Source organism: Phaethon lepturus, unplaced genomic scaffold (genome assembly GCF_000687285.1).
Source record: "Phaethon lepturus isolate BGI_N335 unplaced genomic scaffold, ASM68728v1 scaffold23513, whole genome shotgun sequence".
NCBI lineage: Eukaryota > Metazoa > Chordata > Aves > Phaethontiformes > Phaethontidae > Phaethon > Phaethon lepturus.
Genome location: NW_010527292.1, coordinates 2,072 through 14,795, shown reverse-complemented (window position 1 = coordinate 14,795; position 12,724 = coordinate 2,072). Strand labels below are relative to the sequence as shown.

At 47.4% G+C, this 12,724-nt stretch overlaps 1 protein-coding gene across 1 annotated transcript in view; it reads right to left on the bottom strand.

Annotated features, from left to right (window-relative positions):
* Positions 1 to 1,601: 1,601 nt before the first annotated feature.
* LOC104617911 (ras-related GTP-binding protein A) overlaps positions 1,602 to 12,724 on the bottom strand; it is a 12,891-nt gene continuing 1,768 nt past the window's right edge. The window contains exons 2-9 of the mRNA XM_010283350.1: positions 12,180 to 12,279; positions 11,158 to 11,224; positions 9,932 to 10,154; positions 8,155 to 8,250; positions 6,485 to 6,607; positions 4,267 to 4,358; positions 3,167 to 3,282; positions 1,602 to 2,143 (exon numbers count right to left, since the gene is read on the bottom strand). Of these exons, the coding sequence (XP_010281652.1) occupies positions 2,046 to 2,143; positions 3,167 to 3,282; positions 4,267 to 4,358; positions 6,485 to 6,607; positions 8,155 to 8,250; positions 9,932 to 10,154; positions 11,158 to 11,224; positions 12,180 to 12,279 (915 nt within the window). The 3' untranslated portion in view covers positions 1,602 to 2,045. The remainder of the gene's footprint in view (positions 2,144 to 3,166; positions 3,283 to 4,266; positions 4,359 to 6,484; positions 6,608 to 8,154; positions 8,251 to 9,931; positions 10,155 to 11,157; positions 11,225 to 12,179; positions 12,280 to 12,724) is intronic.

Sequence of the window (12,724 nt, the reverse complement as noted above, 5' to 3'; positions counted from 1 at the left end):
GGACCGCTCTACCTTCGCGGCCGCGTTACCCGCTTCCCCACCCCACAAGTGTACCCCCTTAACAGCATCCCATTTTCGCAGGCCACGCAGTTTATCCCCCAAGGAAGCCCAACGGCAGCTCCTCGTAGCCATGGAAATAAGGCAGCGCTTCGCGCCGTCCCGGCCTCGCCTCTGGCAGGGACAGCTGCCTGCTGTGAAAACGTACTCGCGGCAGAAGGTGCTTCGATCTGCGCTGGAATCGCGGCCGTAAGCCATCCTCTGCTCCCCTGAAGCCGTGACAGCTGCCCGTCTCCTGCAAGCCGAGCCCTGCCCGGTAATCCCTCGGAGGTGATGTTCCGGAGAATCCCACAACACAGGGATCGGCAGCGCCGAGGGCAGGGCTTGGGTGCAGAAAGCTGTGAAGTTTCTCCACCAAGGAGCGAAAGCAGGGACTGACCTTCTCCAAGTGGTGGGGCAGCATCGACAAGCGGAAACCGTGTCCGCGTTCCGGCTTGCTCCAGCCCGATGTCAGGCGAAAGTGACTGTGGGTGCGTTTCGCTGTTCCCATTCCAGGACCGGCACCGTATTCCACGCCTGCAAGCACCGGGGACAAACAGAAACCCTCCGCTGCCTCTCCAGCCCACTCACGAGTTCTCCAGAAACTCAGGCACCTGAGTTAATAGGAATCTCGGGAAGTTCCTCTCCCCACGGATGCCAACTTGACCATTCTCCTCGAAAACACACCCAGCCTGAGAAAGCACCAACGCATCTGCCGAGTAGGCGGTGCAAGACGCGGGTGTTCAATGCCGTAACGATCGAGAATCGAGGGAAGGTTTTGTGCGGAGCCCATCCTCAGCTCTGCAGCCGAGACGAGCCCTTTAGCTCCCCGTTCTCACGTAACGGAGTCATCCCGACAGATTTCCCCCCCACCCCAGTATGCGTGTGGAAAGCACGCTTTCGAGAACACAAAGCGGAGAGCCAGGCTCAGAGTCACCACACCCTTTTTTATATAGTAATTTGATGCAGTAAGAGAGCGGGGGGGGGAAAAAAAAAAGGAAGAGAGATGCTGACAAGTATCAGCTCCCATCCAGCAAGCCAGAGATTCCCCTAACTCACAGTGCTTTTGTTGTTCCTATGTTTAATGGAAATGCACACAAAAATTCATTGAAAAAAATAGACAGCAACGTCAAGTAACATTGGTGCCAAACACTGTCCGACTGGCTTGTCGCAAACATAGCTAATATAGCTCATGCACACACCACCCACAACGCGTTCCAGGGCTCCTGCGTGCCCGTGCCAGCCCCTCCTGGCTCACCAGGACAAAGACCAGGCACGCGGGACCATCTCACTGCTTGGTCAATTAGGATCTTTGTCCCCTTTGATTTAACAAGCTCTTTCCATCGCTTTGGCAAGCGTAAAGAGGCCAAGGCCAGCCTGACTGCTTCACCCACTGAGTGAATTTTGCCTCCACATGGGGGGGAAAAAAAAAAATTATCTTAAATGAAACTCAAATGTCCTTCAGAAGGTCAACACCCCCCCCAAAAATGTGAAACGAGAGATGCAGTTATTACGTATCTGCTTGCCAAAGCTGCCTCAGGTTTTAGAAGAAAGAGAACCCACCTTCCAAAGCTCTAGGATCCAAAATCCCTGGTAGCAAAAATTTATTTTCATGACTGAAGACAAGGAGAAATTTATAAACGTATTCTAGCAACCAACCAATAAAACAGTACATATTCCATTCCTGCGACTTATATAATCACCCAGGAGCAAAACATCGAAGACGGCTCTGCCATGTGCCACTATGACAGCCAGGAGTACGAGACCACGTGCACATCACCTGTCCTTACTTCTTCCCAACACCACATACGCCAGGGAAGTCTCTTTCGAAGGTCCACAGTGTATCCAGCCATCCTCCGAGTGACTAGTGTCCAACGTTAAAAGGAGAAAAAACAAAGCAGCACACTCATTTCAAAGCCCAAAGACATCAACATTGTTAGATTCTCCTAAAAATAAGTAGTTCCAATTCACTTCTTCTCCCCCCAAAGGCCATGTGCCTAGGCCAACGTTCAGCGCATGAGCAGGCTGTGCTTTGGTCCATCCACTCTCTCCAGCTTCTCAAAGTGTTTTCTGGCGTTGCGGATGTTGATCAGCGTGGCCGCAGAAGCTAGGACGGAAAAGGGACAGGGGAGATTAAAAAAAAGAAAGTTAAAAAGGGATGCAAGTAACCAAGTCCTCAGAAGTTCAGTGCTGCCTAAAAGCAGCGCTCCCATCGGCAGGCTCTCTTATTTCAACCCCACTGCTCCCTAGCTGTGCCAAATTTAACGTTGGACGGTCTGGGCTGTTTGCCGATCACAGTACAACTCCGAGGAAGACTCAAGAGTAAACTACGGTCGAGCAGTCTGCTCCCGGGGATAGCTGCACAAGTCGCCACAGCTGCTCATTTAGCTGCTCCTCAAGCACAATAGTATCACAGCTGGTAATTAAGTCACAGGGTTTTCACAGGTTTTCCCTAATTCAGTAAACCATTCGAAAAGAGGCGGACAGAAAGCATCAACACTATGAGCCACAAGGCTGCCCTGGACAGCGTCTCTTAAGCACGTCAAATCCTAACAGGAGCAGTTTCAACTGGAGTTGTGTAAACACTTAAATAGTCACACTGTGCCTGTAAGGGCTGGCACTGCTGGCTGCACTTTCTTCTTTAAGATAAATAGATGCTACTATAATTAGAGTCCTTGCCCACCAAGACCGTTCAGGCAGCAAGAGCAAAAACTCAAATACGATCCGTCTCTGCTGCCTCTCCAAAAAACACTGGGGCTGCCAGATCAGAACAGCCCAAAATAGGTTATTAGACATGACCTACTAAATCAGGTCACATCTGTTATAGTGATCCCCCACCGCTGCTACAATCCTCCACTCGGCAGCGACAAATCGCTCGGCTCTCAAAGGCGCACGTCTCTCGCCTTCTGCAAGGTAAGTCACTTTTTAACCACCTTCCCCCACGCTCTGCTCAGACAGGGCAAGCCAGCAGGACAGTAGATCCCCTCTCTATCTTTTAATTACAATCAGTTTTACTGCTTTGCCTGGTGTTTGTCATTTTCCAAGAGAAACACAGTTTAAACTAGACTCATTTGGCTTTTTGTTCCTGCAAACAAAAATAGGCCAGAGGCTTATCTTTGCTTCAACTTACGTATTGAAGGGTCTGACATAACCACCATCACATATGTATTTGATGTAAAGATGTCAATGAAAGCAGCAAAGTTAGAGTTCCTGACCTCCATGCTCTGGAAAGAAGCTGCCAGCTTACTAAGAGGGGAGCGGGGTGGGGGAAAAAAAGGCGAGGGAAGAAAAAGGAAAAGAAAAGAAAAAAAAGAGTAAATGAACTATTACTGTAACATGGCTCAAACAGCTTTTGTACCCACATAGCCAACATCCCATTATTTGGGTTGTTGGTAACAAAGCAGCACTCGAGTCCCCAAAGCAGCACCAGGTGTGAGTGTGAGTACAAGTTTGGTTGTTTTTTTGTTTGTTTGTTTTTAAAGAAAAAACTCTTTAGCTTTAGGCTAAATGAGAGCAATATAAAATGATTTGCACATTGAATGGCAGAGGGAACTCAAGATATACAACCCCACTGACTGTCTGAGTCTGCTATGCCCAAGCACTTGCCCCACAGATGTAACAGCTCAGCCATTCAGGGGGACAGTTCAGCACTCCGTCGATAACCAGCGGAATAAAGCTGAAATCTCTGGAGACAGCTCTGTAAACCATGCGGCCACTCAATCCTATCCAGGCTCCAAACACTTGCGGGTATTCCCGACAGTCTGTGGAACCTGGAGGCTGTTCAAAAGCCAAGTTACTCCAAAGCAAAACTTTCCACTTTTCCATTCGAAATATTGATAAACAGCGTCTCTGCAAGACTCCTCCTCCCCAACCAGCGCTGTGGTACAGGGTCTGAAGCAAAGCTCTCCACCTGACCTTGCGCAGCACTGTTGACCGTCGCTAACTTATCGGTTCAGCCCTGGAACTTCCCTACCTTGCCCAGGAGAATGAGGCCTAGAAGAAAACGGTTGTTTCAAAACAAACCTCTTTCAGCCATCAGCAAATGAGGAAGTTACAAAAGATAACAATTAACCCAGTTGTGCTTAAACACGGTGCAATTTAACTACAGCATCACAGCTTGCTGAGGAGTCACAGAGCTAATATTAATTTGGAGACCTCCCCGTGCTTCTGGATGAAGCTGAAGATACCCTGCTGAGATATCTTCCCCACCTAATGATCAAACCAGCTCACCTGCAACTTAGCTTGAATTGTTTAATAATGTTGCTGATTTTCTCAAATCTGTGGACATCCCGTTGTTCTTTGCATTGATAGTGAGAAATGACCTGGAAGGCAGAAAGAGAGTGCAGAGCTGGTAATTTATTTCAGCACAGGTTTCTCAGGCTCGACAGCAATTATGGCAAACAGGTGGTGACGAGGACAGGGATTCCCTTCACCTTTTGCTGACTGAATCTAGGAAACGACTTGCAACAATACTTGTGGTGCTTTCATGGTAAAACAAGACTCAGTAATAGTGTCACCAGGAGGCCTGAGCAGCAAGTTAAATCTTGATTCAAAGAAAAAGGAAGTGCAAGGCGGGGGGAAGCAAGACCATCACCTCTGGTAGGGGAAACAGACACTTGACAAATGCTGGAATAGCTTTTCCTTCCTAAGTCTATCATGCTGCAGATTCTCAAGGACTGAACCTGAGAAATTTCCCATTCTGCCACACGGAGGATGCGCAAGCACTGCTCTCAAAGCCAAAGCGAGCCGTTCTTCCCTAAGAGAAGTGGAAAAAAGGCCGCTGGTTTCCTAGGGAGTTCTCTCGCCACCAGTTCACTAAGTCAGACCAAGACTCTGCTAAGCTGCCTGTACCCAGATCAGTTCCCCTCCTCTTCCTCCCACATAGCGATCCAGCAGCCACGTGCAGACCTTGGTGCCCGGCTGCAAAGAGGCAGAGGATCACAAGCCGTTAGGAACCTCCGCAGCGTGATCCCAGTTACCTCTCCCTGACCATTTTCACGAGGCTCGTAGCCTGCAGACCTCAGTCTTCAGCCAAATCAGCTGTCGGGCTGAGAACTGCATTTACTGAAGGGGAATGGCACACAATGAAATAGTCACATCACCTTTGGTCCCGCAGAAAACCAAAAAGGAGTATTTTAAAAACCTTATGGCTGTGTGCTTTACGTTCTTAAGAATCATGAAACCAACTGCTACTGGAAGTGTCAAACACCCTTGCACAAGGATGTTAAACTCTTACTTTTCTTTGGAGTTGGAGTCACATTTAACAAGCTTGTAAGAAGTGTTTTGGGGTTTTGTTTGTTTTTTTTTTTCCCTTGAGCACCTTAAAAAGATCATCATGTACTTCCTACTTTTTAAAGCTGCCCAATTATTCATACAAGTACAGGTTTAGCCAGATTGAAGGATTACATTCATACCAAAGCCTTCATTGTATGCAAGTTCATTCCTTAACTTTCCAGATAGGTTTTTCTGTTACTGTGATTTGAATATGATTTTAGAGTAAGATTTCACTTCAGGAGAAAGGAGTCCTGGGGGAAGTTTAAATATATGAAAAAAAGTGAGAAGAAAGTCTTCTAAAAGTCACTATTACACTGAAAATAAGCATAGAATTTCTGTAGCAAAGATTGTTATTTTTCAGTAAAAAAAGTACTTACAACAAAAGTAGTTACATACCACCAAGGTGGAACTATTTATTATCCACAAAAGGTCAAAAAGCAGAACTCTGCCAGAAATGGCAGGTATTGACTTCTGACAGTTTAAGAAGTGAGAAAAGCAATGGCCCCTTTTCCACATTCCCTCTGTCATTTCAAAATAAGACATTTGGCCATCAAGGAAAGCACTCAAAAAATTCAAAATCATTCCTTCAGGTCAGCAAAAATTCTGGTGCAAAGTCTGAAAAGACCAATCCAGAAACCAAGAGTATGGACCGACAAGCAGCAATGGTGGTTTTAACCAACATTTACCTTGCAGAGACAACAGATTGGAAGCACAGTTACCATGCAGCCAGTAACTTCAAGAGCCAACCGCTTATGATCCTCTATCCATACTGCGGGTTTGTAGAGCACCAGACAAAACACTAAAGAAACCAAGACTGGTTAAAATGCCAGGCCAGAAGGAACTGAAAAGTCTCATTTCAAGCTAAATAAGGTTCTTGCCCTGTGCAGAAAGGAATTCACAAAAAAGTCCCTCAGCCGACAACAGAATGGGGACAGGAAACCCTCTCATAGCTCAGAAGAGGGAAATACCACTCAAGCCCTCAGTGCAACTGCTAGAAGTGGAAATTTTGGGAAGGCCCCTGTGAGCCATGGAGTCACATCAGCTACTTTCAACATCACAGGGCCTGGATCAACACATCCTGCCATCTGGCACCTCTCTCTGGGCTACTGCCACAACAGCACTTTCCATCCTAGGCTGGGCAGAGGAACCCGAAGGGCAGAACTGCTGTATTCACCAGGAAAGTGGCTCTCTCAAACAGAAGCACTTCATCTGCCTCGATGATCTGAGCAAAGTTCCTCAGGTTCATTTCCAGCTGCTGGACATTGGGGATCAGCTGATAGACTATACTGGACCAAGCCTGTCAACAAAGAAGGACAGAACATAAGGGCTGCATTAGCACATCTCTGTTTCATCTTCTTGTTATGCAATGTGCTCAAAAATTGATTATTTGCAGTTCTGGGTGCTGATAGCCTAGGCACAACTGAGAAGGTTCTCCCACCTCCGTGTCCAGGTGTCTCTACTACAGTTGAGACTACCAGTGGTACCCCAGACCCGAGTAAACTCTTCACTCAGGTCAAGTGCTTCTCCACATGGGTCAGACAGAAACTAGAATACTGTTAAACAGGCTTAAATCATCCTAATGTTAAGCTAGCAAAGCTTCTGTCTCCTGCTCCCAGATAAACCCGCTCAAGTTTTCAGAGGTTTTTTTTTAATCTTGAGCAAGGTCAACATGCAGATGGATACTTGGCAGCTCGTCACCAATCTAAACAGAAAGCTCTAATCTAACCCAATGAGTCAGGAAGAAGCCCAGAAGGGACTGAGGATGCTGTCATAGGCATCTGTCCTCATTCAGACTTGGGTCCTCTAAGCTCAGCTTCACCTCACTGCCTACCTACTGCCCCAGGTCTGTGCCAGTGCCTGTCCACACCCTTCCCACTGGGAGTCAGGGTGGATATTTGCATCTCCTAGTTACCAGGTACCTGGTATTTACCAAATGCTCCTACCAACCCACTTGCCAAACACAAAGTTAAAAGCCCAAGCCAAGGGCAGGAGCTCTGAAGAGCTCTGGCAGAGCTGTGTCTAGAATAGCACAGGTCTGCCTCTGTATAAGCCGCTCAAATAGAGCAACCAGCCTAACTGAGGAACTTTAGGGATGCCTGAGGAATACAGGGTATGCCACTGCTTCGGAGGGCTGATTTCTAGAGGGAGCTGGGTATGTGCTTTGTGAAGAGTGATGTCTGGCATACAGACATCAGCCTCAGCCAAACACATCACACACTGAAGGCAGGGGAATTTTCTTATGGCTTCGGATGGATTTGACAGGATAGTGAAATCTGTCATCCAAAGTCTTCCAAGAGAAAGAGCCAAGTAGTCCTCACCTTCAGACAAGCAACCCAGCCACTACCACCGCTGCTTATTAGCACTAGCTGGCAATTATAATTTGCTCTCAGTGTAGCCCAGGTAAAACTCACCAGTCTCACACCTGGAAGTCTTCTAACACCGCAGTCAAGACTGACTGATAGCAAAAAAACCCATCCCCTCCTGAAAGCAAAGGAAATTCCCAGAAGGGTAAATGCTCGTACAGTGCTGCAGAGAAACACAGGAAACAATTCCATGCTGGATAAGCATGACTAAAAGGTGCAGAAGCTCTTTCTAAAGTAGCCAGGCAAAGTGTTTAAGCATACTGACACCATGACTCCAACGTGTGGAGGGGTTTTACTTTTTCTAATGAAACCCAGGATGCTCAGATGTTGTTTACAACAGCTAACCTCCAGAAGTAGTTGCTGCAAACTAAAAAGGGCCAGTCACTGATAAACCTGTAGCAACTAACCTCGCCGTCGTCATGCTCTTGTTTTTCAAGTGGAAGCGAGGGGAAGCCACATACGGAGAGGAAGCTGTACAAACCTTGTAAAGTGTTTCATCCCAGATGGAAGTTCTAAAACAAACACATTCCAAGGGACGGGAAAGGCGCTTCAAGTCTTCCTCACGCTCTTTAAAAATCTGGGAAATAAAAAAAAAAGATTAGCAGCTGAGTGTAAATATCCCTGCCTTTGGTGTGGTTGCTGTATTGCATTTACAGCATGCATTTTCAAACAAATCTCAAGTACCTACAGCACTGGAGAAGAGACAAGAGCAGAGCATGCTGGCTGGGACAGGCTGGCAGGAACCCCTTCCACAGGAGCAGCAGGCACAAGCAAGGCCATGGCTGTCTTGCAATAGATCTGACTGGGACTCAAAGCTGAAATAACTACGGGTGTTGTGGAGTGGGAATGGAAGTGGACATGGACAGGCACAAGCATCGCTGAGGACCTAAATTTTGCTATGTCCCTGGTCACAGGCAAAAAGCTCTGTCACTGAGAACACGATAGGAAGAAAGCACTCGAGGTTCATCAATATGAGCAGCTCTCAGGCATGTACTTCTAGAGTCTTCTCTTCTCACATCATACTCTGTCCCTTAGAAGTTATGGTTACAGAAAAAGGGGGGCAGGCAGAACAGCAAAAACCAGAGAGCCTTGTGCCAGGCTCCTACAGAACTGCTAAAAAAAATAAAAAAGCAGCAGGACAGCCAGCAACATGGCCCTGCAGGGGAAAGAGAGGACAATCACCTTCACCTCAGCGTACTGTTTTTAGGAACATTAACCAATCCCCATGAAATAGTGCCCAGGCCAACACTTACCATTTGGGTCCTGGGATACAAAAGGCTTCACTAAGAGCTACAGAGAGAGTGATCTGGCCCAGTATTTGCGTGTTCTCCTGAGTAGCAGCTATGCTAAAACAGATCTTGATGGGTGTGCAATGATACACCCTGAAAGCATAGTTGAAGTAAGACCCCTCTTCTGTCTACCCCTCACTTCAGGGCCTCACTAGAGTCTGCACAACTATGTAAAACCAGAATTTGCCCACTAGTCCCAAAAGAAATCTGGACAGGACAGCATCAAGAAGATTTTAGACCCATCCTTCAGTCTGGAGGGAAGGCAGACGGAAGTGAGCTCCTTGAATCAACCCTATGAACAAGCTCTTTGAGCTACTTCTGCACTAAGCTGGAGGGCAGTACTAAAACTGGAAGAGGAGGATCACCACTCAGGCAGCACGAGCTAGCTGGAGCCAAACCTGCTACGTGGAAGAAGTCTGTCTATGCAGGGAGGGCAGGGTGTGGTTACAGCCACATAGCTTCCTTTGCAGCTGCCCAGGCACACACTCACCAGGAATCAGAAAAGAGTTTATTAAGACTTCTTACTTCAAAAGCCAACAGCCTAAAGGGGCCTCCAAACTTGCTGCAAGCCAGGGAGTGGCCAAGCAGCCAGGGATGTGTTTGTCTAACCCGCAAAGCTAAATTTTTCTTTTGGTATCAGGAGTTGCTTGCTTTTCAGTCCAAGCTGAAAAAGCAAGGTTGGTAGGAACTCAACATCTTCCAATCTCCCTGCAACCTTTCAAAAGCTCTGAAAAGAACAGAAAACACCAAAACATCTCCAAAACATTGATCCCCAGCCTTTGCAGGATACCTCTTGGAGCACAGGAGTGATTAAGAAGCGAGCTCTGGGCAGGCAGGCCAAACTGACAGAGACCAGAATCAACCGATAAGAAACCAGCTTCTATGATATGAAGTATGAAATCACAATGCGTTAACACAGTTAAGACACTCTATTTGAAAGCATTTCTACAGCAACTATCAGCTTCTCACCAAATCTCGCTGATCCTCCTGCACCAAGTCCATCTTGTGCACTAGACAAAAGATCTTTGCATCAGGAGAGTTCTGAAGAATTGCCTCCAAGCATGACTGGTAGTAGTGCATGTCCTTCTCCAGTTCACGGCTCTCTACATCAAAGACATAGATGAGGACTTCTACATTGCGGAAGATGTTGTCCCGCTGACTGGTGAAGTAGTTCTCCATAAAGGTGTCCTGTCTGAGAAGGAGCAGAGCAACAAAGCAAGGAGAGTCCCATTAGAGCAACCAGGTCTTGCTTAGCATCGTCAGGAAAGGCGCTACATGTAAAATACCCCTTGCTACAAAGGCAAGGTTTGCATTTTGAGCTACAGACCCCACCACAGGAGTCTAGACAAGAGCCCCACAGGTGGCTAAACTCCCCATGACATAAGGCTCCCTAAGCATTTCCAATCAAGCAAAGTTGGGTGCTCCTGAAGAGCAACTGCTTGCCAATCTCACAAGAAGCTGAAGCTTCCCTCCTGTCACAGCTGGCTGCTCAGTGTCCTGGGCAAACAGGACCAGAATGGACCCGAACTGGCTTTTAGAGTTGCATATAAAAAACCCCACAGCAGCAGAAACTAAAATATAGCCAAAACCATCAGCGTAGGCTCTTATTACAGGATTTAAATCTCCTTTAACTTTTGCTCAATATGGCTCAGATAATGCATGAGGACACGAGAACTGATGAAGCTTAGCCAAGTTGGACAGCTCTGCTGAGGCTCTATCAGTGGGACAGCGTTCTTCAAAAAGCTGCTTCCAGGAGCCTCAAGATCACCATCAACCTTCAGCATCGCTTCTTGGCACGCACCCCATTTGGATCACGCTGGTGATGAGCAATTCTGAAATTCTACCACCTCAGGAAAAAGTCCAGGTGAGGGACTCAGGCTTTTTGCCAGCAGAAGCAAGCAGGCAGCAAGGGAAGGGTAGACCTACACACTGCGCCTTTTATATAGGGAAAACTCAAGAGACAGCGTAATCGTGCCAACCTCTTCCACCCACCTCCACACACAAGCCTAAGATGTGGTGTCCATTCTTCCCAGAGTTGTCTCACCAGTTTTACAGTACACGCACGATGCCGGTTCTATTCCCTTCATTCACAAGCAGCATACTTATCCCTCTGGGGCAGGAGGACCTCTGTTTTGTTACAGCCCCAGAGCTAACCCCCCAACGGTTTCAAAAGCAAAAGAATAAACAGTACCTACCCTCCGCAGTCCCAGAGGTTTAATACCAGGTTTCCTAGAAATCTAACATGGGAGTGCTCCACATCAACTGAAAAAGAGAGACAACAGGAGTTTACCGATTGTACCACACACCAGATCAGCGTTACCTCCTCGGGCAGCCAAAAATGCCACTCTTTGCAACACAGCCCACAATTTGTAAAATCCCATCTCAACAACATTGTTGTACGTAAATCTGTAGCTGAAGGCACTACGTAAGAAGACGGCTCCCAGAGTAATTCAAGCCTTCCTACTCTCTACCCAGGACACTATTCTCCCGAGAAGCACAGCAGGTGGTTCCCCTTTAACAACACGTTCTCGGATCTTTGTGATATTTTAAGAATGACATTAGTTCCAGCACACTCTGCAAGGCCTTAAGCAAGCTTTAAAAAAAAAAATTGGTAATACAAAGAATGTAAACTTTATGAACAGGCCAAATTTATGGCAGAGGAAACGTACACCAATCCGTGACATTCAGTCCTCGCAGGTGCTTCCCAGCAAGGAGCGTTAGATCCTGACAATTCACACCCCTGTTTCAGAGGAATGACTTACTGCTTTTTCAGATCAGTGGCTTTGGAGAAGAAAAACCAAGGCAGAAGACACTAATTAAGCCTAATCCTGCCAAAACCACAGGTGCAGTGGCTAACAACAGGAAAGCTTCACCAACCATGGAGGACCACACAGAAGCTCTGAACACTCCTCCAGTAATAGGTGTAGCTGCAGTAACAGCTGCTTCCTAATCAAAAAGAGTTAAGGATAAAAGTTCAACAATAAAGCAGAAAAACTGAACCCAGTGCTGCCTTCCCTTTCACTCCAGCCTCCTACCTGCCCCCAGCTGAACTCAGGAGTGAAGCTCCCTGTGAGGTGTGGCAGGTGGGAGGATCAACAAACACTCACCTACTCCAGAGCAGGGGAAAGCCAGGGATTGCTGGAGGGAACAGCCTCACCCCTTTAATGAAGGGGGTTTGAGCCCTGAGAACTTGCAGTTCAAACAAGAGAAGTCTTACTTGTGGCACCCAGGCGCCGTGTGTCCCTGGCGATGTAGTTTGCAAAGATAATGGACCTCATGCTGGTCTTCCCAGAGCCGCTTTTACCCATCAGCAGCACCTGGGAAGAGAAAAAAATAAAGAAGAATTAGCTACCAGAGAGCACCAAGTCCTTCATGGCTCCTGCAGGGTTAAAATCTTACTGCCAAAGCCACCAAAACACAGGACCAACATATTCCAGATGTGAACACATCAGAAGAGAGAGGAAAACAAGAGTACCACGCTTGGGAAAGCAGGAGACAGATGTCCTTACACCTCCTTGCTATCCATGGTCACTGAATCGCAGTCAGAATGAAAACCTTTCCGTCTTGTTTGCATTCTCGAACTGTGCCCCCGCCCCAGGAGCCTCTGCCCTTCCAGGCACCGCACTCCTGCTCCTCCAACCAGCTGCCTACCAGCCAGAAGGAAGAGCAGCCAGCACACAGCCCCTGTCCACCGATCCCCCTTTTCCCAACACATGTTGGCAGAGGACTCATAACCAGCATGTGGGGACGAGCGGGAACAGC